Consider the following 26,414-nt stretch of genomic DNA (forward strand, 5'->3'; position numbering starts at 1 on the left):
ACACATACTGACTTTTGGTCAAAATTAGTAAACTTTATTTAAATTTCAAAAAAATAACAGACAAAAGGCAGCTTAAGCTTTGTTCTTCCAGATCATTTGTATGACCCAAAGCAGGAACTAGCCTTCAGAGTTAAAATGCCTTTAATCCCACCCAATCAAATCCCAGGCAAGCAAAGACCTTCACTGTGGAGTCAGGCATGGAATAGGTGGGTGGCCAAACCCTGCAGCTGTCAGTGAGTCCCAAGACAGCATGAGTGGAGGACAAGACGAAAAGCGCCATCAAAGGACGGGATTCAGAACTTCCAGAGGATTCTGTCACAAGGAGCTATGTACAAGGGACCCAGGCTAGGGTCTCAGCCTGCGGTAAGAGACTGCACAGGCCCCCAAGGTTGTCTGACCCTAACCTGCCGCTGCTATGCGCTGCTCACCCTCAATTTTCCTCATCGCTGTCGTCTGGGCTGATGGCTGGGCTCGTGAGGCTGTAGGTGGGGCTAGTGGGTGAGTAGCCAGGGGAAGTGGGAGAGTAAGTGGAACCCTTGGGAGAGGTGGGGGAGTAGGTGGGACTGGTGGGGGAGTACTTGGGAGAAGTGGGGGAATAGGTGGGGCTAGTCGGTGAGTACTTGGGGGAGGTTGGGGTGTAGACTGGAGAGGTCGGGGAGTATGTAGGAGAGGTCGGGGAGTATTTTGGGGTGGTAGGTGAGTAAGTGGGGCTGGTAGGAGAATACTTGGGAGAAGTAGGTGAATATTTAGGGCTTGTAGGAGAGTATTTGGGAGAGGTAGGGGTATACTCTGGTGAGCTGGGACTGTAGGAAGGACTAGTTGGGGTATACTTGGGTGAAGTGGGGCTATAGCTTGGTGAGCTGGGGCTATAGCTGGGAGAGCTTGGTGTGTAGGTTGGAGACTGTGGCGTGTACCGTGGGCTGGAGGGGGAGTAGCTTGGCGAGGTGGGGGAGTAACTGGGTGAAGTTGGGGAATAGCTTGGAGAGGTTGGGCTGTAGTTAGGGCTGGTCGGTGTGTAGTTCGGACTAGTGGGTGAGTAGCTAGGTGATGTTGGGCTGTAGCTGGGTGATGTTGGGGTATAATTGGGACTAGTTGGAGAATAGTTAGGGCTGGTGGGTGAGTAACTTGGAGAAGTTGGTGAGTAGCTTGGAGATGTAGGAGAATAGCTTGGAGACGTGGGTGAGTAACTGGGGGAGGTGGGAGAGTAGCTTGGTGAAGTTGGTGAGTAGCTGGGAGACGTGGGTGAGTAGCTAGGAGATGTTGGGGAGTAGCTGGGAGAAGTCGGGGAGTAGCTGGGAGAGGTTGGGGAATAGCTCGGCGATGTGGGGGAGTAGCTGGGAGAAGTCGGGGAGTAGGATGGAGATGTAGGAGAGTAGCTGGGAGAGGTTGGCGAGTAGGATGGAGAGGTTGGCGAGTAGGATGGCGAGGTGGGGCTGTAGTTGGGACTGGTTGGAGAGTAGGATGGGGAGGTCGGGGAGTAGGAAGGTGACGTAGGGGAGTACGAGGGACTCTGGGGTGTATAGCCCCCAGGGGAGCGTGGCTCATAGGCAGGTGATGTTGGCGAGTAGCTGGGAGACATAGCACCACCTGTAGGGAGAAGACAAAAGGAGACAGTGATGGAGGGCCTGGCCCAGAGGGGAGGAGAGGAGGAGATGAGCAGAGCAACTCACCTGGTGAGGGGATGTACGGGCTTGAGGGTCCAGGGGAGCCCGGGGAGCCCGGGGTGGGAGACCACGCAGGAGAGTAACCTGGGCTGAAGCCACTGGCGTCAGACGCAGCACTGGGAGAGAAGCCAGCCGCTCCTGGGGTCATCCCGCTCCCTGGAGAACAGGTGCAATCAGTTGTAGCTCAATACCTTCCCAGCCCCCTAGCCGCTCAAGTCCAACGGCTCTCTTCTGGACGAGGCCACTCACCAACACTTGGGGACCAGGCACCATAGGCTGGGGTTGCACCCTGGTTCCAGGGTGTCATTGCAGGCGATATTCCTCCCATTGGACTGGGTGCAGAGCCAAAGAACATGCCAGTAGCTGTAAAGAAGCCCAGAGTAATCATGAGGAACAGTGCTCAGGGACTGACGGCACCCTCCCTTCCTCCCTCCCTCCCTCCCACACCTGTCCTCACCCACCCACCCTCCAGAGACCCGGCCAGTTCTACACAGCTGAAGGCAGCCCTCAGACTCACGTCCAGCAGCCCCCAGGCCAGGAATATTGGTGGGGATCTCCATGCCATATTTGCACTTTTCAGCATCAAGCAGGAGGTCAAAACAGCCAGTGCCAGCTGGAGCAAGCTGGCCCAGCATGATGTTCTCAGAGACTCCCTTCATGGGGTCACTCTCCCCGTGGGCAGCTGCTTCCATAAGCACGTCCACCTGAACAACAGAAGAGACACATCAGCCCTTCTATACGCAGCACCATAGCAGTTCAAGCATCACCACAGTGAAGGGCAGTGCCAGCCCACTGCACCCATCCCCTCCACTCAAGCTCCTTGGAGATTACCTTTACTAAGCTGGGCATGGTGGCCCAAGTATTTAGTCCTAGCACTTGGGAAGCAGAGGCAGAAGGATCTTTCTGAGTTCAAAGCCAGCCTGGTCTACACAGTGAGTTCCGGTCAGGGTTACATAGTGAGACCCTGTCTCACACACACACAAATGATGATGACAATGATGATTGGTGACTCACGCTTGCTTTGTCATCCAAGCCCTCAGAAGGCGAGGGAGGAGGATTACTGAGTCTAAGGCTAGGCAGGGTTACATAGTGAAGTGTGGGCACGTGCACGCTTAGCGGGTTGCCATTACCGTTTCCTCGAAGGAGCACTTCATGAGTGGTCCAGTGTCCTGGCGGTTGACTCCATGCCGAGTGATGGCCATCAGGTGGCCGCGACAGGTCATGGTGTCACACAAGAGAGCCAAATGCCGGTAATTGACATAGGAACCATCAAAGGAGATGACATGGTACAGTTCCCGCTCCAGGGCCTTCCTCACAGCCTCAATGCCCAGCACCTGCCACAGAGTTGAAGGGAAGAGTCAAGACCAAGTCGGCTCTGTTCATCTCCCTGATCCTGTCACTACCCAGACTGTCAGGAGGATAACAAGGGTCAGCCCACCCTAAATTAAAAAATGGACTCAGAAAGCCTAAGCATGGAAATCATGAGTGGGGAGCCCTAGAGACTTCCAGGCATCATGCTCTGCGGGCTCACCGTAAAGATCTCCACGATGTCATTGGATGTGGTGCGCACAGGGTCCACATCCTTCTCGCTCAGGACCCGCATCAGGCTCACACCATCAGTCTCCAAGATCCACTCTTGCAGGGCCTTGAACTCTCCGTCTTCTGTGATGATGATCTTCTTCTTGTTGTCAGTCTGAGGTAAGTGCATGTACACCTGGAGAGACACCATGAACTCCAGTCAGGTGAGGTGGGGCAGTAGGGGGCAGCCGGCCCTGGGGTGGAGTAGGAGAGAAGGTTGAATGCTGACCTTGCTAATCTGCTCGATACCCTGCAGGGTCATATCTGTCAGCATGTTGGACTCAATACACCGCAGGAAAACATCATCATCCATCTTATCCACCACCTCTTCCTCCTGCAACAAGAATGAGGTCAGGAACCCTATCTAGCACCTTTGGTCTCAACCCTGGTCCCTCCCCAAACTACAACCTTCCCAGAAAAAACTGCTTCCTTGGCTCCACTGAGACTCTTAGCTTTTTAAAATAACTTTCAAGAAAATTTATTTACTTTATGTTTGAGTGGTTTGTTGCCTATATGTATGTCTATGTACAATATACTTGCATGGTGCCCTTGGAGTCAGAAGGCACCAGATACTCTGGAACTCAAATTACTGATGATTGTGAACCACCATGGGGGTTCTGAGAATGGATACTGGGTCCTCTGTAAGAGTAACAGTATCCCCCCCCCCCCCACAGGGTTTCTCTGTGTAGTCCCAGCTGTCCTGGCACTTGCTCTGTAGACCAGGCTGGCCTTGAACTCTGTAGATTCACCTGCCTCTGCCTCCTAAGTGCTGGGATTAAAGGTGTGTACCACCACTGCCCAGCTTGACAATTTTATTTATTTATTTATTTATTTATTAATAATTTATCTTTATTTTATGTGCATTGGTGTATGCATGTATGTCTGTGTAAGGGTGTCAGATCTTAGAGTTACAGACAGTTGTTAGCTGCCATGTGGGTGCTGGGAATTGAACCCAGGTCCTCTGGTAGAGCAGTTGGTGCTCTTAACCACTGAGCCATCACTCCAGCCCCAATTTTATTTATTTTTATGTGTAAGGGTATTTTGCCTGCTTGTTATGTCTATGTACTATGTGCATTCAGTGCCCATGGAGGCCAGAAGAGGGCATCAGATCCCTTGGAACTGGAGTTACAGATGGTTATGGCTCAACATGTAGGTGTTGGGAACTGAACCCAGGTCCTCTGGAAGAGCAGCCAGTGCTCTTAACCACTGAGCCATCTCTCCAGCTCCCAAATGACTTCATTAAATGGATATATTGTATCATCTATCAAGATATGCTATTACTTTGATAATTCCTCTAAGTCAGTAGCTGCTAAGTTCTTCATGTCATGCAGCCAGGCATGGTAAAGCACTCCTACTATTTCAGTAACTGGCAGATGATGGCAGAAGATCAAGAGTTTAAGACAGAGATATGACTTAACATTAAGGAAACCTGGAGTGGCTGGAGAGATGGCTCAGTGTTTTAAGAGCATTTGTTGCCCTTTCAGAGGATTTGGGTTTGGTTCCCAGCACCTGCATGGTGTCTCACAATCACCTATAATTCTAGTGCTAGGTGATCCAACAGCTTCTTCAGACCTCCAAGGGCACAAGGCACACTTGTGGTGCATATACACATGGAAACACCCACACACACCTACAATTTAAAAAAAACTTAGCTGAGTGTGGTGACAACATCTTTAATATCAGAACCTAAGAGGCAGATGGATCTCTATGAATTTGAGGCTAACCTGGTCTACATAATGAACTCCAGGACAGCCAGGGGTACATGTAGAGACCTTGTCTCAAAAAAAACAAAAAAACAAAAATACATACATAAATAAACAAACAAATAAATTTAAAGAACAAAAAATGGAGTACTAGGGCCAGGTGTGGTGGTGAACACCTTTGATTTCAGCACTTGGGAAATAGAGGCAGGGGAAATCTACAAGGTTCAAGGCCAGCCTGGTCTACATAGTGAGTCCAGGACAACCAGTGGTACAGTAAAATCTTGCCTCAAAAACAAATAAATAAAAATCCTGGGAAAAGCAATTCCTTTACAGGGTTTTTAATCTTAAGAGTTAGTAAAGAATACCATTTTCTTTTTTCCTTATTTTTTTTGAGATAGAATCTCACTATGTATCCTTGGCTATCCTAGACCACGCTCTATGGACTATGCTGACCTTAAACTCACACATTTGCTTGCCTCTGTCTCCCAAATGCTGAGATTAGTCTGTGTAGCTGTGGCTGTCTTAGAACTCATTTTGTAGATCTGGCTGGCCTCAAACTCAGAGTCGTACACCACCACACACAGCTATGTATTTATTTATTATATATTCAGTGTTCTGTCTGCATGTATGTATGCAGGCCAGATGAGAGCACCAGATCTCATTATAGATGGTTGCAAGCCACCATGTGGGTGCTGGGAATTGAACTCAGGACCTCTGGAAGAGCAGCCAATGCTCTTTTAACCTCTGAGCCATCTCTCCAGCCCACGCCCAGCTATTTTTGAGCCAGGGTCTTGCTATGCAGTCCAGGTAGGGCTCAAACTTGTTATTCCTGCCTCAACATCTTGATCTGGAATTACAGGTATGCTTGACTACATCTGGCAAGACTGTCTCTTTCTGAACTCATTACACTGTAGGTCTGGGTGTTTTGCTTGCATGTCTGTGTACTGCATGCATGCAGGGAGCTCAGAGGCCAGAAGAGGGCGTCAGACCCCCAGGACAGGAGTTGGAAGTCACCATGTGGATGCTGAGGATTGCATCTGGGTCCTCTTGAAGAGTAGCCAGGGCTCTTCAATTCTGAGTTACTGCTCCAGCTCTGCCCCCATTTCTGTGACATGGGGTCTCACTATGTAATCCTGGTGGGACTGGAACTTAAGAGATCCAACTGTCTCTATCTCCTGAGTACTGCCAAACAAAACAAATCCTAAAAATCTTGCTATACTCATATAAATGATCAGACCAATACTAAAATGTGACTGTTCTAATTAAGTGGACTTACTGTAACTGATCTTCCCAAAAGTGGAGACAGGCATGCTTTTCACTGCTTCAAAGATTTTTTTACTTACAATTTGGACTTTTCCTCCTTTATCTACCCAGATGCAATTCTCCAAAGTAATGCTTTAAGTTTTCTCCCACCTTCTTAACTTGAAATAGCTAAAAATCAGAACTATCCAAATTATAGACGGCACACACTTGTAATCACAACACTCCCTCAGGACCTTAAGGAGGGAGGGCCATGATTTACCTAGGCTAATGGGCTACACAGTCAGAACCTGACTCAAAAACCCATCACTACCACCAAAGTAAGGTTCAAGGGAATCTGGAATATATGAGCCATGTAGCTAATTCCAGACCAGCACAACCTCTCAGGAGCCAGGCCCACCAAGTCACTAGTCAAACATGGATCTTTATGTCTACTGTATACCATTTCCCAAGAACACAATAATTCCTACTATCCAATCTGCCCCCAAGGCTGAAGTCTCTACTGCGTTAGGCAAGCCAGCTGTAGGAGGAGCTCTGGGAGGAGAGCCAAGTGGCAGAGTTCTAAGCACCCCTTTTCTACTGCATTCTGTTGTCGATCTGGATGCCATTATGACTTTAGTTTAAAGATGTTGTTGTTGAATGTTTTGAAAATCATTATCAACTGTTTCCTACTAGGTGGGGATTAGGTGGGTGTGACTGGACCTTCAATGCCACTCCCATCTTACTGTTTTAGGTTACTAGACACAATCTGATGACTTTCAGGACCCATCACTTTCCTGTGTCCCGCCCCTTACCTCCTGCATCTTGTTTTCATCACTGTTCATAATGCGGATACGAAGGACCAGCTTCTCTGCGTTATCGTCATTGAAGATGCAATTCAAATCATCGCCAAAACCTGGCAGAACAGTAACGCACCATGAGAAAAACCATAGTTCACCGTTCCCCAGTTTCATTTCATGTGCAGTTTTTCTCTCAGAGGGAACTCTTTTGGCTAATTCTTCCTCACAGATACCTCTTTCTCATAAACACTTCTGTAGAAAGAGGAAAAGGGGGTTGGGGAGAGGCCTTGGGGGTAAGAGCACTTGCTCAGCTAGCATTAGGACCTGAGTTTGGAGCCCCAGTACCATGTAAATTCAAGTAAAATGTGGGTGTGTGTGTGGGGGAGTGGATGTGTCCTAGAGACTCACTGGTTATCCAGCCCAGACAAAACAGTGGGTTCCAGGTTCAGCCAGAGAGCTTATCTCAATAAATAAATAAACAGATAAACACATTTTATATATATGTATGTATGTATGTATGTATGTATATATGGTGGAGAGTGATAAAGTCTTACAGCTAAGGTCACCTTTTGCCCTCCAGATATGCAAGTGTGCCCCTCACAAATGCATGTACATTGCACACACATGCATATGCATACACCCAAACCAAACCCAAAACACATTAGAAAGAGAAAGAAGTACAGAGAGGACCTGCAGGATTTCAGGATCCTGGAAAAGCCCTGTTGGAAAGCAGGTGTTTACAGGTGGGCAGGTGACTCTTAGGACTCAAGTGAAGTAACCACGAAGTAGAAACCTAGGTGGGACATCCATGGCGGCTGCCTGCCCAGCCTTACCTGCGTTGATTTTTTCAGCAATCTGCTCCATGGTGAGCTTCCGATCCGTCATGTGCTTGCGGTCCAGCTCCACACGCAGGAGCCAGGGGGATATTCGGGCCACATCAAAGTCAGGCATCTCATAGTACACGTTCACCCACTCCTGATCCTCTGCCACCACTGTGCTCTGGGGGTTGGGGTCATAATAGATGGCTGTGTTGGCTGTCACCTTTCTCAATGTTGTATGTTCCAAGCGGCACAGAATGTCCTAGGGAGAGACAGTGGTTCATGACATGACACTCGGGTAGCTCAAAGGCCTAGTGAAAGAAATCCTCCAACGGAAATGTTTTGATTCAACCTCTTCTTGCCAGGCAGTCCATTACTCCTACCTTGGCCCGCTCCGCATCTCGGGCAGACTGGCCTAACAGGAAGACAGTGAGCGAAGGGGTCTTCGGCTTCTTGGAAATATTGATGAGCTCCTTGAGTCGAGGTACACCCAGCGTCACATTCTTGGCAGACACACCAGCATAGTGGAAAGTGTTCAGAGTCATCTGAGTGGCAGGTTCTCCAAGAGACTGTGCAGCCAGAGCACCCACCATTTCTCCAGGATGGGCCTACGGAAAAGGGGGCATCAGACAAAGCCTATCTTGCAAGCAGTGGGACGCAGTCAGAGTGAGCCTATTTGTTAATTATACACTCAGAAGAGTGTAGCAAGGAAAGGATACTTAAAATTTAGTCTTAACTTGATTATTTCCTTTACAAATCTTCAGTTTATAACCTATCATTTCCCCTCACTTTGGGATATGTTGCATACCCAGAAAAGATACTATTAACATGCCAAATGCATTTTTTTTCCTCTAAAGAAATTTCTATTTTATGTGTATGGGTGTCTTGCCTGCATGCATGCCTGTGCAGCATGAATATGCTGATGTACATACAGAGGCCAGAAGAGGGTGTTATCACTGACTGGAGTTACGATTATGAACCATCATGTCGGTACTTGAACTGAACTCAGGTCCTTTGGAAAAGTAGCCAGTGCTCTAAACCACTGAATCATCTCTCTAGCCCACATCTACAATCTCCATGAGGCCTACACGTGTAAATGTGTGAGTTCATGCATGCCATGGCACAGGTGTGAAGGTCAGAGGACAACTTATAAAAGTCAATGTTCTCCTTACATCATGGGGGCTCATGGAGGTTCTGGAGACAGAACACAGGTTCTCAGGCTTGGTGGCAAGCACCTTTACATATTGAGGTGGTTTTTTTTTGGTTTTTCAAGATGAGGTTTTTCTGTGTAGTTTTGGTGCCTATCCTGGATCTCGTTCTGTAGACCAGACTGGCCTCAAACTCAGAGATTCACCTGGTTCTGCCTAGACTGAGCTATTATATCAATTCCGTTTGATCTTTCAAAGATTACTTTGTTTATTCTGAGTCATTTGTATTTTCATATAGTGATTTCATTAGGATCAACTTGTAAATTTCTGCCTTAAAAGCCCACTGGAATTTTGGTAAGGACTATGCTAAGTTGGGGATTAGTGACATTTAACAACATTTGAATTTTCCAATCCAAACATTGGGGCTGTCTTTAAGTGATTCTTTTAATGGGGTTGTATTTTCTATTATTATTTTATTTTTAGTTTTTGTTTTTCGAGATAGGGTTTCTCCATGTAGCCCTGGCTGTCCTGGAACTTGGCTCTGTAGACCTGGCTGGCCTCAAATTCAAGAGATCTGTCCCTGCCTCCAAAGCGCTGGGACTAAAGGCATGTGCCACCACGTCCATCTAGTTTTTTTAAATGTGTGTAGGTATTTTGCTTACATGTACGTCTGTGTACCACTTATTTGCCTGGTGCCTATGCAGGTCAGAATAGGGCACTGGCTCTCCTAGGACCAGTTACAGACAGTTGTGAGCCATCATCCTACACGCTGGGAATTAAACCTGGGTCCCCTCAAGAGCAACAAGTGCTCTTAACTACTAAGCCATCTATCCCTCTCCAGTTCCATTATAATGTCTTTCTGTTCTCCCATTATTCTGTAAAATCCTCAAAGACAGGGAAAACTGTTTTGTACCTGCAATCTCTTTCTTATTAACTTCTTTTATTTCCTATATTTACCTGAATTAGCATTCTCATACAGTAGACATTCTAGGAAAATAAAAGACTGTTCCAATTTCATATCCTAGTCATGACACTTATTTCTGCTTGATGGTCACTTTATACGAACCTCAGTTTCTTTCACATGGGACTGGCAATCCCTCAAATTTTTTTTTTTTGTTGTTGTTTTTTTTTTGTTTTTTGAGACGGGGTTTCTCTGTGTAGCTCTGGCGCCTGTCCTGGAACTCACTCTGTAGCCCAGGCTGGCCTCGAACTCACAGAGATCCACCTGCCTTTGCCTCCTGTGTGCTGGGATTAAAGGCGTGTGCCACCACCGCCCAGCTCAATCCCTCATTTTTAATGTTGCTGTGATATAATGGCATGGCCGTGCATAGCAGCCTTACAATGATACCAAGCAATGTAGAGAAACGAGCCCTTGCTAGGAACCAGAGAAGCCAATAAGCAAAAGGAAAAAAAAAAATCAAGGCTAAAGAGAAGCATTAACACTCACAATGGCTTGGTTGAACTTGGACTCTATCTCCCCAAGCAGCCAGTCAAAGGCCTCTCCACTTAGCCGAAACTCCTCAGCCATGCGTCTAGAGCAGAGTGTGGATCTTAGGTGGATGTTGAAGAGCAATGTGGCATTCTCCTGTGCCTGCCGACTTAGTGGGTCATCCCCGTTCACAATTACCAACTTCTTGCTCAATTCCTTGACTCCTGGGGCCCAATGAGGCAAAGAGATTGTCAGACCAGCCATAGCAGACTCTAACCCCCGGTCTAGCCCGGAGACATCAGAGCAGGCACTACTTACCCTCTACCACTTTGATGGGGTGCAGATCAGAGGGAAGGCGAGGGTTGATGTGGAAGATTTTCTGAGCATTCCAGATCATACGCAGAAGGTTACAGGGGAGGACCACCTGAGGGAGGAGGGATTGAAGGGAGGACTGTTAACAGGACCACTGTGCAACAGTAGGACCTCTAGTCTAGCACTTCCCATGTACATGTACCTTGCTGTCACCAGTTGGGAAGATGACCCTGAGCACTTCCCGATCCTCGCGCATCCGCTCAAATTCCCGTTCCAGCTCGTTCTGTATGTGTGCATTGCTCAGCACATCCTTCACCAGGTCCTCCTGCAGAGTGCGCCGCAGGGCCCTCTCATTGGTATAATCAAAACGGAACCTGGAGGTGATGAGGGGTGAAATGAGAGGACGCACTGGCTCTGTGTTCTCACCTCCATAAGGTATGGCGTGAGGCTTTCAAGTGTGCACAGACAACTAGGAACAGGGCGTTGGAGGCAAGGATCTTGTATAAGGCCCAGGCCCCAGTTCAGCTAACAGGACGGACCTAAGCTTGTACCATCCCTTTATGTGCTGCTTTGTACTATCACCAGGGACAAAATAGGGTCATATCTCAAATCTGCCTCTGTATCCACTCTCTTCCCATGTAACAACTATTTCCAATGGATGGAGAAATAAATGCTGGTGCTAAAAGCAAAGCCCACTGAAAGATGCATTAGGTCACTGCTCCAAGGGGAATAGTTTAAGTCAAGCACTAGGGCCCAGGGTGGGGATCATCTGCTTGCCCGCCTCCTTACTTCTTCTCAAAAGCTTTGTTAGAAGGTTTGAGTGTAGCCAGATTCTGGAACTCCACGCTCTCGCCTGCTAGGCCATCCTCTCCATAGCGCAGCTGTACCACCTGGTTGATGGAGTTCCGCACAGTTGCGTCATATTTCACCATCACTGACTCCATGGATTTTATCAGCCTTCGCTGAATATACCCTGGGAAAGGAGTCAAGAGAAAGACCTGAGGCAAGAGGGCCACAAAGCTCAAAGATACAGAAACAGGAACCTGTAGCCTGAGAACCCCACCTCCACGTGCACTCCAAACAGGCCTCACCAGTCTCGGCGGTTTTAACGGCTGTGTCAATGAGACCCTCTCGTCCTCCCATGGCGTGGAAGAAGAACTCAGTGGGTGTAAGACCTGCTAAGTATGAGTTCTCTACAAAGCCTCGACTCTCAGGACCATAATCATCCTTGATAAAATGAGGAAGAGTCCGATGCTTAAATCCAAATGGGATCCGTTTGCCCTCCACGTTCTGCTGCCCAACAACAGCAATGACCTAGGAAGCAGAAAACACAGGCTGCATAAAACTTCCCCTGCCTTAAGCATAAGCATTTATGCCAGGAAGAGAGGTGCACGCCTGCAATCCTAGCACTTGGGAAGAAGAGACAGAAAGTTACTAAGTTCAAACTCAACACGGGCCACACAGCAAGAACATGTACTTAAAAAAAAGGAAAAAAGGCCTTTCACATGTGAGTGACCTTGTTTCAAGCCCCAACACTGCAGTTAGTGGTGGTAGTGGGGAATCCCACTTTCCCCACACCAAAACATACACAAGACCTCTGTCTCCCTCCAGACTCCGGAAAAACTGAGTTCTTACCTGGGAGATGTTGATCTTGGAACCTTTAGCTCCAGACACCACCATGGACTTGAAGTTGTTGTATTCAGACAGAGATTTCTGGGCAGAGGAGCCAGTTTTGTCTCGAGCATCATTGAGAATGCGATTCACTTGATTCTCAAAGGTCTGACGTAACGTGTTTCCTGGGGTGGGTTCCAGCTCATTGTTATGAGCCTTCTCAATGACCTAGAGACAGAGTTTTCATTGACCCATGAGTCTCTATTCTCCTCTCTCTAAACTCTTAGAAGCTCTTCTCTGCCCAGCCTTCCTTCTCACCTCTATTACATCTTGTTTAGCCTTCTTAATAGTGTTCTGGATGTCTTGGTAAGTCTTGGAATCGGCAATGGAATCCCCAATGCCAATGGTATGACCTAGGAAGAAAGAAAAGCATTAGCAACAATCAATCATTTTGGACTCAGGCAACCTGGGAGGAGTATAAACAACAACAACAAAAAAAAGGGTAAACAAGCCAGGCGGTGGTGGCGCACGCCTTTAATCCCAGCACTGAGGCTGAGGCAGGTGGATCTCTGTGAGTTCAAAGGCAGCCTGGTCTACAGATCGAGATCCATGATAGGCTCCAAACCTATACAGAGAAACCCTGTCTCGAAAAACAAACAAAAAGAAAAAGGTAGGCCGGGTGGCGGTGGTGCACGCCTTTAATCCCAGCACTCAGGAGGCAGAGCCAGGCGGATCTCTGTGAGTTCGAGGCCAGCCTGGTCTACAGAGTGAGATCCAGGAAAGGCGCAAAGCTACATAGAGAAACCCTGTCTCGAAAAACCAAAAAAAAAAAAAAAAGAAGAAAAAGAAAGAGGTGAACAGCAAATGAGGAAAGTTTCATATGATCCAGAAGAACTTGCTATACTTGCCCTCGATGAGGAGCCAGTTGTTAATGACAGTCTGAATGTTGGAGTAGAAGAGGCGAGTGATGTCATGACCCATCTCTAGGTAGGAGATGTGGACCAGAGAGCCTGCTGAGGTGCCCAGGGACTTCTTACAAAGGATGCCCATGATCAGCTCCCCATTCTCCACCACCACCTGTGGACAAGCACTCACTCAAAATTTGGTTCTCCTTCCCAAGTCTAAATCCTTTATCTAGATAACCAGAAGCCAGGCCTTACTTTGGTGTCTCCAGGAGAGATGTGCTTGTAAGGGCCACTGTCTTCATCATCAGGATGGGTGCTGTGGGTACGGATGCAATTGATGTGACCAGGTATGATGAGGGAGAAGATCTGCTTGCCTGTCCATAGGGGCCGGGGCTTGAGGATCGCTGGCTGTGGGACTTTCCCATCCCACGTGGATAGGAACATTAAAAGGTTCATCACTTCACCCTGTGAGGTAAACAAGAAAAGAAAGAAAAGGGGAGGAGAAGTCAGACTGGAAGTTTCATTATCTCAAGAATATTTGGGAGGCTGCCATGCCCAACAAGAAAAACCACATTTTGGAAGTACAATGATGCCAGAAGTGTCTTGCAAATTTTTAGTTTAAAAGAAAAAAAATTATAGTAAGATCTTATTTTTCTTTTAATAATTAGGAAAGAAGTAAAGGCAAAAATAAAGAAGTGATAAAATAAAAATTTAACAAGGACATACTTTCCCCTCATTTTTACTTTACAGACAATACATAAAATTAAAGAAAAAACACTGTAGCTCTCCTTCCCTGGCTCTTTCATATTCTAAGACCCTTTGCCCACCAAAGACCAGTTTTCATTTGGATCACATACCCGCTCCAGGAAGACATCTCTCTTAGTGAATTTGCGTACTGCCGTGAGCGTGTCTTGCACAATACCCATGACAGGTCGATTGCTCTGAGGGGTGACAATCATTCGAGGCACCATGGCCAACTCTTGAATCTCTGCCCGTGTCTCCAGGGATTGTGGCAGGTGCAAATTCATCTCATCCCCATCAAAGTCTGCATTGTATGGAGTTGTCACGCTGTAGCCAAAGAGAGAAAGAATGCAGAGTTGGGACTATGTCATCAGTGACATTTAATAGAATTGCCTGGCCTGTCCCCATCTCAGCCTGATTTCCCTCAGGTGCAGAACTGACCTAAGATTCAAGCGAAAAGTAGACCAGGGGAGGATGCGGACCCGATGTCCCATCATGGACATTTTGTGCAAAGTTGGCTGACGATTGAAGATAACAATGTCCCCATCACACATGTGCCGTTCCACCTGGTGAGGTACAGAAAAGGCTCACTGAAGGAGGCACAATAGATTGAAATGACAATGGACCTCGTCTCTTGTAGACTGGTGACAGTGTGGTGTTATTTCACTGAAAAATACATCAAACACACTCCTTTTGTGCAGCCCTAGTCCAACCAACATCAGGTTACCAGGGATAATAAAAAGTAGCAACCACCAACTCCATGGAGCTCTCTCCCCTGCCATATACAATCTGACACAGGCTGATAGAACCCCATTCCGGTATCAGTGGCTGGCAGACAACTGTGTCAGCAGAACCCTTGTTTTATAAAACAAGAGGCACCCAGTATCAAGTGCCACACACCAGCATTAAGGAGCCCGAGGCAGGAGGAACATGAATTTGAAGTCCGAGAGCTACTGGGCGGTGGTGGTGCATGTCTTTAATCCCACACTTGGGAGGCAGAGGCAGGCAGACCCAAGGCCAGCCTGATCTACAGAGAGAATTCCAGACAGACAGGGCTACACAGAGAAGTCTTGTCTTGAGAAACCAAACCAAAAAAAGAAAAACCACCCCAAACAAACAAACACAAAAATGGAAGCCTGAGAGTTCCAGTTTAGCCTGGGTTATACGGTGAAAATCTGTCTCAAAAACAACAAACACCCACAGCACTCCCACTACCCCTTCCCTAAAACAACCAACCACTCGACAAGCTTAAATCCAGGCCAGTCCCTATTCTAAGGAGGCTTCCTACTCCCGTGACAAATGAAGGGTCACAGCCCATTACATGCCTTATAGCCAGTCTGCAGGTGTAAGTCACTGGGTTTAGGATGGAAACGCAAGTCAATTCGATCACCGTTGTCTCGAATGATGTACTTGGCTCCTGGATACTGGCTGTTTCCCCTGCGTACTAATTCCTGAAGCCTAAGAAGGAAAGAAGTATGAAATGAGCAAAATACTTTCCAAAAAGCTTCCATTCCCACCTTCACTCCCAAAACCTCAAGTAAATGCCAAACATAACCCTCAGTATCTCCTGGCCTCACTCCAAGCCAGTCTCTTCCAGACGAGGAAGGCACACTTCTGCCATGTGCCCCACCCCCTGCCTTGGCACTGTGGACAAGGTGAATGGACTCAAGCACACCTGTCAATGTTGAATGGGGTGACAATCTCCGCAAAGGTCATGTTGGCAGCGATGGAGCGGGGCACACCGACTTGGTCAATGGACAGGTTAGGGTCAGGGGTGATGACAGTGCGGGCTGAGAAGTCCACTCGTTTGCCCATTAGATTCCCTCGAACCCGTCCTTCCTTGCCCTTCAACCGCTGCTTCAAGGACTTGAGGGGACGGCCAGACTTCTGCATGGCCTATAAGAAAACACAGGAAGGGGCACCCAGGTAGTCAGCACCGGGTTCTCCTCAAGTTCTGCCCCTTACTGGCCCCACCGTGGCTCCAATCCATAAGGGCAGGGCTATGTAGACGCACACGGGGCAAGCCGGGCAGTTCATTGTCCACCATGGTGGCCACATGGAACTGGAGGAGCTTCACATCCTCTGCGATGACATGGGCAGCCGCGCCATTCTGCTCATTTCGCCGCAGCTGGTTGTTGATCTTCACGATGTCAGCCAGTTTGTGAGTCAGATCATCCTGAAGCAAGAAATCAGCATCAGAGTCAGGCTACCACTAACTGCTGCTCAGCACACAGGTCCAGGCATACAGTCTAACTCCCCTCACACTACCCTGGGAGACCACAGAAGGGCATCTTTAAAGGGTACCCAGCTATCAAGTGGCAAAGTATTTTCAAACTCAGACTGGTCCACCCTCTAGTCACCGTCCTTTCCCAGATTTCTAGCCGTCCACCCACAACGCAGTCCTGAGAGCAGCCCACCTGGTTGCGGGCAGACCCCTGCATCACCACAGCTGGTCGCACAGAGAGAGGAGGCACAGGCAACACTGTGACAATCATCCACTCAGGCCGGGCGTAGCGAGGCTCCATGCCCAGAACAAAACACTCCTCATCTGAGATGCGTTTGAAGATTTCATGGACTCGCTCTGGACTCAGCAAGATCTTCTTCTCCTGAGAGTCTTCATTAACATGCTTCCATTCAGCATAGAGCTCCAGGCCAGAGCGCCGGATCCGGGGCTGGTACCGTCCACAGCCACCATGGCCCTTCCAAAGAGAAGAACCATCATCAGAACCTAGCCTGGGTCATTCCTGCCAACCAGGCCAGTACATCCCACAGTTCTGTGTCCTTTCACTCAATTCCCAGTCTTGGCCGGTCCCTGTCACCTTTTCTTTGGTCAGATCCTCATCGCCCTCAGGCTGCTCCACACCAAACTTGTTATCCATCTCCTCTCCACCTTCACAGATGTTTTTGCCCTTGCAAAGGTCATAGACATGTGTAAGCCGTTTCTTGGGCTGCCCCTTAGATTTGGCCAGGATGTCTTTAATCTTCGGATTGTTCTGAGGGAAGAATAGAGGAGGGTCAATTGAAGCTGCCCCCGCCCGCCTCAGCTAGCAACTGCCTTCCCGGACTTGGGACCAATGCCCCACTCACGGAATCCACGAGCAGTTTGGAGCAGAAGAAGCAGACACAGCGCAAGACCTTCATTGTCTTCACCAGGAAACCCACATGGAACACAGGCTTGGCCAGTTCGATGTGGCCAAAGTGGCCAGGACACTCAGTCATGTTACCTGTGGAAACACATACTGACACTTTCTTCAAAGTTCCCACTGACCTCAAGAGACTAGGTTTTTAGGTAGCCATCCACTCCCGGCTTTAAAGACCTAAAACTGTCCCATCAGGGATTCCTCTGACCCCAGCACTTACCTGCACATGTCTGGCAGCGGCCAGTCCGCTCAATAACCCCCTGCCTTGGATCCATTAGTCCCCCAAGCTTGGGGCGACCTCCCTCGGTTGTCTCTGGGTACTTGATGCCACCCTCTGTCACAGACATCCGCTTCTGCAGAAAAGAAAAGCCAGCACCAACTAAGTAGGAGTCCTAGCTTGCAGAGCTAGAGTTCTGCACTAAAGCCTGAGAAAAATCCCACACTACTTCCTTCACCCAGTATGAAAGGGGAATGTCAGCATAGCTAAAACTCTGGAATACTAAACTTGAATACTACATCCCAAAAGTATGTTCCAGCCACTGTGTGTGCATGAGGGGTGGGGGGTGAGTTGGCATGTGTTCCTAACAGAGTATGAGCCTCTAGTGTTTCCTTTGGGACAGTCTTGCTGTGTAGCTCATGGTGGCCTCAAACTCCAGATCCTCCTGCCTTTCTTCCAAAAGCTAAGATTACATGTGCATCACCATGCCCAATTCCCCTGCGTCTGGCTAGCACCGGAAGCCCAGCTATCTCTCTGTGTTAAATTCTGTACTATGCCGTCCACAGGAGTTAACATAAAAAGAGATGTAAGTTGCTTCAAGGGTGGGGTGTCAAAACCAAAAATATTGTCTTTTTCTTCTCCAAAGCTGAAATCATGCCAACAATTATCTGAGACCCTGGCAAAACCTCTCTGCACCTGCAATGTGCCTGAGAGCACAGGCATGCTGTTAAGACATATCTGCCAACCTAACATCAGTTCCCGAGGAGGAACGGGGCACCTCGAGATTCCGTCTCTTCTTTAACCCTATGTCTGCCACTGATCCTAAACTGCCAACACTTCCATGTCCAGGTGGAAACTGATTGTAAGCAAGGACAACCAGGTACTGTACAGTTGGCAGAGTAGAAATGAATAACTGAAGTCTCAAGAAAGGTGGAGCCAGGACTCAATGGGGCCAATTCGGTGAGGAGAACTAGGGGAGCTCAGAAGATATGGTCTTTTTTCTGTCCATGTGTATGTATGGGGGAGGAGGATGTAGTCTTGGGGTCAAACCCAGGGCCTCAAGCATGCTAGGCAAGCACATTGGCACAAAGCCATATTCTTGGTTTGGAAGTAGCTATGGTGATCAAGGCAATCTTGAGTATCCTCTCACACAATGAAAACCAGACTTTTAAATCAGTCAAGCTCTGGTCCACCAGCTTCTAGAGGTATAAAGATCAACTAATTTAATAAAAGCTTCATTGAGTGTTAACTCTGAGATACAGACAAAACTTGTTTTTCTAATCCTAACCACTGACCTCCCAGGAATGAATTCTTATCTCTTAGATACTGGAAACTTCATATTGCATGAAGTTATTACCTCAAGCCTTCAGTTCCAAGTAGTCAGCAGAAGTGAAACCCAGTGTTCTCTAGTCCTAAACATAGGCTCATCCCACTCTCCCTTACTACAGCAGAAACAATGATATTCACTCTTTTTTTATTTTATTTTTTTGAGACAAGACCTCACTAAATAAGTAGGCCCTGGCTCCCCTTGAACTTAGAGATCTGCCTGCCTCTGCCTCCAAAGCACTGGGATTGGCTAAAGGCACGCACCACCATGCCCAGATCATTCATTCATTTTAAAGACAGAACTAGTATAACATAGGTTGGCCTTGGATTCCCTATGTACTCTATGACCTCAAACAAGCTGAGCACCCTGGATCCCATTCATGAGCTTGCCAGATAAATGGCAAGCTCCTAACACCTGTTTGTTAATACTAAACTACACTGTTTAAGGCCTGGCATTAAACAAGGTATCAGAAAGAACTATTTGCTTACACAGCAGTTATGCTCACTGACTATAATCCTTGAGGGCACAGATCATGCTATACACACACACACACACACACACACACACACACACACACACACACACACACCTCAGTGCCTAACATACATGCCAGCAGGTGGTTAAATACTCTGGCTGCATATATGTAGGAAACCAGTCCCTTATTAGATCGTAATTAATTTTAAGACCAAGTTATTCTCATTCATCAATGTAACTCTTAACTACCTCCAAGAGAACAGGAATGACTGAGGATGTAGGTTGGTGGTACACTGTGAGCTTAGCACGTGTGAGGGTTTAATGCCAGGATGCCAGGTGCCCCTCGCCCGAGAGAGAGAGAGAGAGAGAGAGAGAGAGAGAGAGAGAGAGAGAGACACACACACACACACACACACACACACACACACACACACACACACACGTGTCTCACTGTGAAGCCCTAAATGGCTGGGAACTAACAGTATAGACTAGGACAGCCTTGAATTTATAAGCACTGCCACTATGTCTGGCAGACTTTTTTTTTAAAGACGTATTTTTATGTGTTTGAGTGTTCTACTTGCATGTATGCATACATACTGCATGTGTACTTGGTGCCAGACAGGCCAGAAGAGGGCACTGAACTACCTGGAACTAGAATTAAGGTGTTACAAGCTGTCATGTGGGTGCTGGGAATTAAACCTAGGTCCAGTAGCCAGTGCTCTTAACCACTGAGCTCTCTCTTTAGCCCCATGGCAGCATACATTCTTTTTAATTTTATGAGTATGTATGTCGTCTCTGTGTGGGTATGTGCTCGTGAGTGCAGGTGCCCTCAGAGGTTAGATCCCCCTGGGGCTAGAGTTATAAGCAGTTTGAGTCACTTGTATGGGTAACTCAGGCCCTCTCCAAGAACAGTACATGCTCTTAACCACCAAGCCATCTCTCTAGTCCTGGCAGCAGACATCTGCCAATTCCAAGAGCCCTCTGTAACTCTAAAACTACCCTAAAACTGAGGAACACTACACAGGAAGCCCCTTATTTACCCATCTCCCTTCCCAAAATAAAGCATGTAATTCCCTCAAAAGCAGGTTCTCTCACTGAACCTGCAGCACACCAATGCGGCCAGACTGACTAGCCAGCAAGCCCCGGAGATCCTCCTGTCTATTTCCTCACCGCTGGGATTACAGGAGCACACCTCTATACCTGGTTTTTACATGGCTATTAGGGACTGAAACCCAAGTTCTTTATCAAATGAGCTATCTCCCCAGCCCCAAATGCTGTATCGTTTGTAAAAGGCCAGGCACAGTGGCTCATGCCTTGTTATCCTAGCATTCAGGAGGACAAAAAAGCCCAAGTTTGAGGAAAGCCTGGCTTATGTAATGAGTTCTAGATCAACCAGGACTACATGAGACCAAGTCTCAAAAAACAAAAACAAAAAAAAAGTCTCACCTGCATACCATTAGGTAATTTTTTTCACTGTATCTGCTCACAACACCTCCAAAAAAGATCCATCATTAAACAAGGAAACCCAAACTCGAGGCCAGCCTGGTCTACAGAGTGAGATCCGGGAAAGGCTCCAAAACTACAGAGAAACCCTGTCTCGAAAAACCAAACCAAACCAACCAACCAAACAAACAAAAAAACCCTCCACAAATTCTCAATCCTTGGGATCAGATAAACTAACACCATCCTTATTTCTTGCTCCAAATCTGCTAGTCCTTAGCAACTGCTAAAACTGCAGCTCTGTGATTGCGTGCAGTGGCATAGGCCTGTAATCCCAGCGATGAGACACAAACACTGTCTCAAAAACAAACAAACAAACAACTGGAGCTAGAGATGACTCAGTGTTTAAGAACACATAGTAGAGAGCCAGGTGTGGTGCACACACCTTTAATTCCAGCACTCAGGAGGCAAAGGCAGGCAGATCTCTTGAGTTTGAGGCCAGCCTGGTCTACAAACCAAGTTCCAGGATAGCCAGGGCTACACTGAAAAACCCTGTCTCAAAAAAAACCAAACCCCACGTATTGCTCTTTCAGATGACCGGAGTTGGAGTCTCGGTGTCTATGTCTGCGGGCTCACAACCACTTGTAACACGAGTGCCAGGGCATCCAACACCATTTCTGGTCTCTCCAGGCATCCCACATAACATGGCATACACACCCCAAATCTTTTATTTTTATTTTTATTTTTAATTTTTGGCAAAACACTTGCACTCAGCTCCAGGGGATCTATCACCTCTGATCTCTGTGAGCACCTGCACCAGTAGACACACAGCTCTACGCTGACATATATACACACACAATTAAATAAAAATACAAACAAAAAAGCTAAACCAAACAAAAACCAATTCGGCTTCACAAAGATATGATGTCATTCAAAGAGATCCAGCGCCATCTAATGTTGAAACTGAACCACGTGCAATTAGTAGTTCACAGAACACCTGTGCTTCTCTCCAGAGGGCAGAACAATCCCTGTGCCCCTGTGACTTTGCCTCAAATGTGACAGAAGTCTGGGAACATTGGATTTAGTTTATTGGATAGTCTTGTTCTATTATAAAGATAGGACCTAAGTTATTCAAGAAGAGTTCCTATTAGCATTTACTAATATAATATTTAGGTGACTTACAGGTGTCATTTTCAAAGGTTTAAAATAAATAATCCTTTCAAATGTCTATTTGTACAACTATTCACTTATTTACCCAAATAATTTTAATTACATGCCAGTCAGTACCAGGAACTACTGGAAATGCTGGGAAACAGCATTCTATAGTGAACAAGTTAAAAAAAAAAATCCTCTAAGAGTGACAGGCTATTATTAAAACAGAGGGTAAGGGTTCCAGAATAAAGGATGCTATTTAAATGGTCAGGGTAAACATCTAAACACAGACCACACTGACATGAAGAACAAGGCATAGAAGAGGTCTGGACAATGCTATTCCAAGCAGCAGAGACAATGATTAAGTAGCCCCTGAAGCAATAACAAGCTTGTTAAAAGACAAACAGGTCAGAGTGCCCAAAGGAAAGCAAGGGGACTAGAGAGACGGCACAGTGGTTAAGAGCACTTGTTGCTCTTGCCCAGGACCCGGGTTTGAGTCCCAGCACCACTCGGTAGGTCCAGTTCCAGGGGCTCCAATGCCCTCTTCTGACTCTCCCAGGCACACACATGGTGTACATACATCCATGCTGGCAAAACATTTACACACATAAAATAAATAAATCTAAACAATATTTTTTGTTTTTTTTTTTTTTTTTTTTGGTTTTTCGAGACAGGGTTTCTCTGTGTAGCTTTGCGCCTTTACTGGAACTCACTTGGTAGTCCAGGCTGGCCTCGAACTCAAAGAGATCCGCCTGGCTCTGCCTCCCGAGTGCTGGGATTAAAGGCGTGCGCCACCACCGCCCGGCTCTAAACAATATTTTTAAAATTTTCTTTTTTCTTTTTGGTTTTTCCAGACAGGGTTTCTTTGTGTAGTTTTGGTGCCTTTCCTGGATCTCACTCTGTAGACCAGGCTGGCCTTGAACTCACAGAGATCCGCCTGCCTCTGCCTCCCAGTGCTGGGATTAAAGGCGTGTGCCTCCACTGCCTGGCCAGGAAACTCTTTTAATCTGTTATTAGGAAGCTTTTTTTTTTTTTTTTTTTGAGTTGAGGACCAAAGGCAGAACCGTAGTGCTCCTACCACTGAGGTAATCTCTAACCCTTGGTAAACCAAATGATGAATGAACTGAATGAACACTTGTTATACTTCTGCCAACTGTCTATTCACACATCCCTTACCCATTTCTTTTTTTTTTTTTAATTTATTTTCTTTTTTATTTTAATTTTTAAGCCTACAGCACCTGGTATTCCCAGGCGATCTCCCATCCAAGTACTAACCAGGCCCGACCCTGCTTAGCTTCCGAGATCAGACGAGATCGGGCGCGTTCAGGGTGGTATGGCCGTAGACTACCCATTTCTTAATAATGCAGAATTCCTTTTTTTTTTTTTTTTCCCCCCTCCAAGACAGGGTTTCACTGTATGTAGCCTTGGCTGGCCTGGAACTCAGATATCCTCCTTCTTCTGTCTCTAGAGTGCTGGAATCAAAGGCATGCGCCACCATGTCTGCCTCTAATTCCTTTTGTGTGCTAACAAATCTAGTTGAGGCTGGAAAAATGGCTCAGCAGTTAAAAGAACTTACTGCTCCATCAGAGGACCAGAGTTCAGACCCCAGCACTCACACTAGGTGGCTCATGGGCCTATATATTTCCACCTCCACTCTGACCTCCACAAACGTCTGTGCACAAGACACAGCCAAGCATATACACCTCTTAAAATTATTTTTAAGAATGTTATCTGTATTAGTGTTGTGCCTGCACACCATGTGCATACAGTACCCAGAGAGGCTAGAAGAAGGCATCAGATCCCCTGTAACTGGAGCCCCCAGTTACAGATGGCTGTGAGCCACTACTGGGGGCCTCTAAAGAGCAACAAGTGCTCCTAACTGCTGAAGACATTTTTCACCTAGCCTAATTTTTTTTTTTTTAATTTTGGAAAAAAAAAAAAAAAAATCTAACCAAACCAGGTATGGTGGTGCAAACCTATACTCTCGGCACTCAGAAAACTAAGGCAGAAGAATCACCATTTCCAGGGCAGCCTGGACTAAATATCCAGATATCCAGATTCTGTTTCACTTTTTTTTTTTTTTTTGGTTTTTTTCGAGACAGGGTTTCTCTGTGTAGTTTTGGTGCCTGTCCTGGATCTCGCTCTGTAAACCAGGCTGGCCTCGAACTCACAGAGATCTGCCTGCCTCTGCCTCCCGAGTGCTGGGATTAAAGGCGTGCGCCGCCACCACCTGGCGAGATTCTGTTTCAAAACACCAAGAGCTGGGGATATTGGAGCTAAATGGTCAGAGCACTTGCCTACCATGCACAAGACAGACTGACTCTGAGCTCCAGTAAAAACTGAAAAATCAAACCCTGTCCATCACATTTCAAATTGTTTCCCAGTTCATTTTTTTTTTTTTTAAGATTTATTTATTTACTATGTATAGAGTGTTCTGCCTGCATGTATCCCTGCAGGCCAGAAGAGGGCACCAGATCTCATTACGGATGGTTGTGAGCCACCATGTGGTTGCTGGGAATTGAACTCAGGACCTCTGGGAGAGCAGGCAGTGCTCTTAACCCCTGAGCCATCCATCATCTCTCCAGCCCCCAGTTTATTTTATTTTATTTTTTTAAGTTCTGTCAACAGAGCCTCTGATAAAAACAGAGTAGCTCATAATCTGCCTTACTCTTTCATGTACAATGCTTAGCTTATTATCAGCTTATCATAAAATTTACCTTAACTTACTAATGTAAGTGTTCATACTCTGGTAGCAGCTCCCCTAAAAGCCTGTATTTTTTGGTGTTTTATTACTTTGTTTAAATATTTATCTGGAATTCATTCCGTGGTCTGGGTGTCCTGAAAACCAATGCAGGTTTTTTCAGTTTTTGTGAGTTCTGCCATAGTTGAACTCTTTCCAACAGAACTGTCTCAGTCCAGAAACACAGCCCTTTAATTCCATTCTCTCCTGTTAGTTCAGCAAAGGAAGAAGTCCAAGTCTCCAAAAGCTATCCCCTAAGACTACCCCTCTATGGTCACTGATGTCTATCTTCATCCACTTCCCATCAGCTCTTTACAGATCTACCCTACGTGCCTATCATTGTTTATAGTTATCCAATGGTTACTGAAATAGAATTCTGACTCTAGCAGGATTTACAATATTCCAAGCTTCTTCAGCATACTTTGTAACACTAACCCCTGCCCCAACACTGGCTTTTCCGTCTCTAGGATACAAGTTTCTTCCTCAGTTCCGTAAACACTCATTTCCTCTACCTGAAAATAAACCCTTCCCCCACAATCTATGGCTTAGAGAACTGATACTCTTCATTACTCAGGTAATGTCACTTCTTCTGACAGGGAGCAAACGCTGACATCATTCAATTTCAGTGACTTTTTACAGAATTTCCTTGTTTCACTTTATTCTAGGCACTTTATTTTTGCTCGTTCTTTTTATTCTTGTGTCTTCCCTGATGTTTTCCCACAGAAAATGTTCTAGAAGACGGGGTCCTTGTTATATTGTTCAGCTGTGTGTCCCTAGTGCCTGGGGACTGTCACCAGAGTGTTCAGTATTTGTGAAAGGAGAAGAAAAAAAAAAAACAAAAAAACTTGAGAATCCACTTCCTATCCAAACTTTCAACGATCCGGATCTGGACAATTCCAAAGTACGGAATCATCTTCTCTGCCCAGCCACGCACCTCTCAGACATAGCAGCTCTAAGCCTGTTTCAATCGCGGCATAATTTAGAGAGCCTGAAGGCTGGAGCCCGCACGACATCAGCGTCGTCGGCCCATCCTCCCAGCGGATCACCGGAGGCACGGGAAGGGGAAGGGCAGGGCCACTTACCAACTCATCCGGACTCAGGACTCCGAACTGCACTCTCTTGATGGTGCGCAGCGGGCATGCGCTGTCCCCGGAGGGGGGGCCGCCCCCGTGCATGGCGAGGTAGGCGCGCTGCGCAGGCGCAAATCTCGCTACAAAAAGCCTGCGCCACCGCCGCCTAAGTGCTCAGACCTCGTCCGGGCGGCCACCGGGAAAGATCTCCCGGAGAAGAGAGGGGGAAGGCCGGAGGGGGGGGAAAGGTGGGGGAGGGGAGGAGGCGGGGAAGCGAAGAGGGCGGAAAGAAAGCCTTTTCTCCCTTTCCGGAGATTTTTCCGGCTCCCCAAAAGGAAACAAAAGAAGGGAGGAAAGGAGGAGGTTTTGGGAGGGAGGAAGAAGAAAAGGGGTAACGAATAAATAAGTAACCGGGATCCTGAACGGCGGAGGTTACGGCAGTTTGTCTCTCCCCCTTCCGGGAGCCACCTTCTTCTCCAACCGTCCCGGCCGCGCTCTCGGCGCTTCTGAGGAGAGACCGGGCTGAATGACGCCTTTTATAGACTCGCCCTTGTGTCCCGCCCCTTCCTTTCCCGCCCTCCCTGGCGCTACGGGGCCGCCCGCACCGGCCCGCACGGAGCGCGCGCGCCCGGGTTGTTGACCCTCGGGCGGCGGCTCGCTGGTCCTGGGTGTTCTTTTGACGTGACAAGAGGAGGAGAATCTTCCTGATCCCGCCGCCGACTCCCCGTGCGCTCAGGCTGGCGGCTTGCAGCGCCGAGGGCAAAGTTAGGCCGCCTGTACCCGGCGGCGGAGGTCTCACCAGTACCTCCCCCAACACACCCGGAAAGTGGTTGGTTCTACGCATCGGCCGTGAAGGCGGGGCCGGTCGGGCCCTCCGGAGTGTGTTCCGGAGAGGGCGGGAGCGAC

General features: G+C 47.4%; 1 protein-coding gene and 1 non-coding gene across 2 annotated transcripts; both read right to left on the minus strand.

Moving 5' to 3' along the window:
- Positions 1 to 123: 123 nt before the first annotated feature.
- Polr2a (RNA polymerase II subunit A) lies at positions 124 to 26,233 on the minus strand. The gene is made up of 29 exons (XM_059270990.1): positions 25,521 to 26,233; positions 17,309 to 17,441; positions 17,036 to 17,172; positions 16,768 to 16,941; positions 16,366 to 16,647; positions 15,963 to 16,124; positions 15,624 to 15,844; positions 15,274 to 15,406; positions 14,390 to 14,514; positions 14,065 to 14,275; positions 13,463 to 13,672; positions 13,211 to 13,379; positions 12,621 to 12,715; positions 12,327 to 12,530; positions 11,783 to 12,005; positions 11,481 to 11,664; positions 10,894 to 11,065; positions 10,698 to 10,803; positions 10,398 to 10,603; positions 8,186 to 8,410; positions 7,818 to 8,064; positions 7,000 to 7,100; positions 3,472 to 3,576; positions 3,196 to 3,378; positions 2,795 to 2,998; positions 2,182 to 2,368; positions 1,914 to 2,027; positions 1,671 to 1,820; positions 124 to 1,587 (listed from the first exon to the last, which is right to left on the minus strand). Exons 1-29 carry the CDS (start codon positions 25,611 to 25,613, stop codon positions 431 to 433), a joined length of 5,913 nt encoding a protein of 1,970 aa, XP_059126973.1. The 5' UTR covers positions 25,614 to 26,233; the 3' UTR covers positions 124 to 430.
- On the minus strand, positions 22,925 to 23,043 carry LOC131918074 (5S ribosomal RNA). The gene has a single exon (XR_009380825.1). It is a non-coding gene; the product is annotated as a 5S ribosomal RNA (ribosomal RNA).
- Positions 26,234 to 26,414: the final 181 nt, after the last annotated feature.

This window comes from Peromyscus eremicus, chromosome 8a (genome assembly GCF_949786415.1).
Source record: "Peromyscus eremicus chromosome 8a, PerEre_H2_v1, whole genome shotgun sequence".
Taxonomy (NCBI): Eukaryota; Metazoa; Chordata; class Mammalia; order Rodentia; family Cricetidae; genus Peromyscus; species Peromyscus eremicus.

Coding starts and splice junctions, on each gene's coding strand:
- Polr2a (XM_059270990.1), bottom strand. CDS start 25,613: ATGCACGGGGGCGGCCCCCCCTCCGGGGACAGCGCATGCCCGCTGCGC. Junction 17,442..25,520: donor TCCTGAGTCCGGATGAGTTG/GTAAGTGGCCCT, acceptor TCTTTTCTGCAG/AAGCGGATGTCTGTGACAGA. Junction 11,665..11,782: donor CGTTAAAACCGCCGAGACTG/GTGAGGCCTGTT, acceptor CTCCTTTCCCAG/GGTATATTCAGCGAAGGCTG.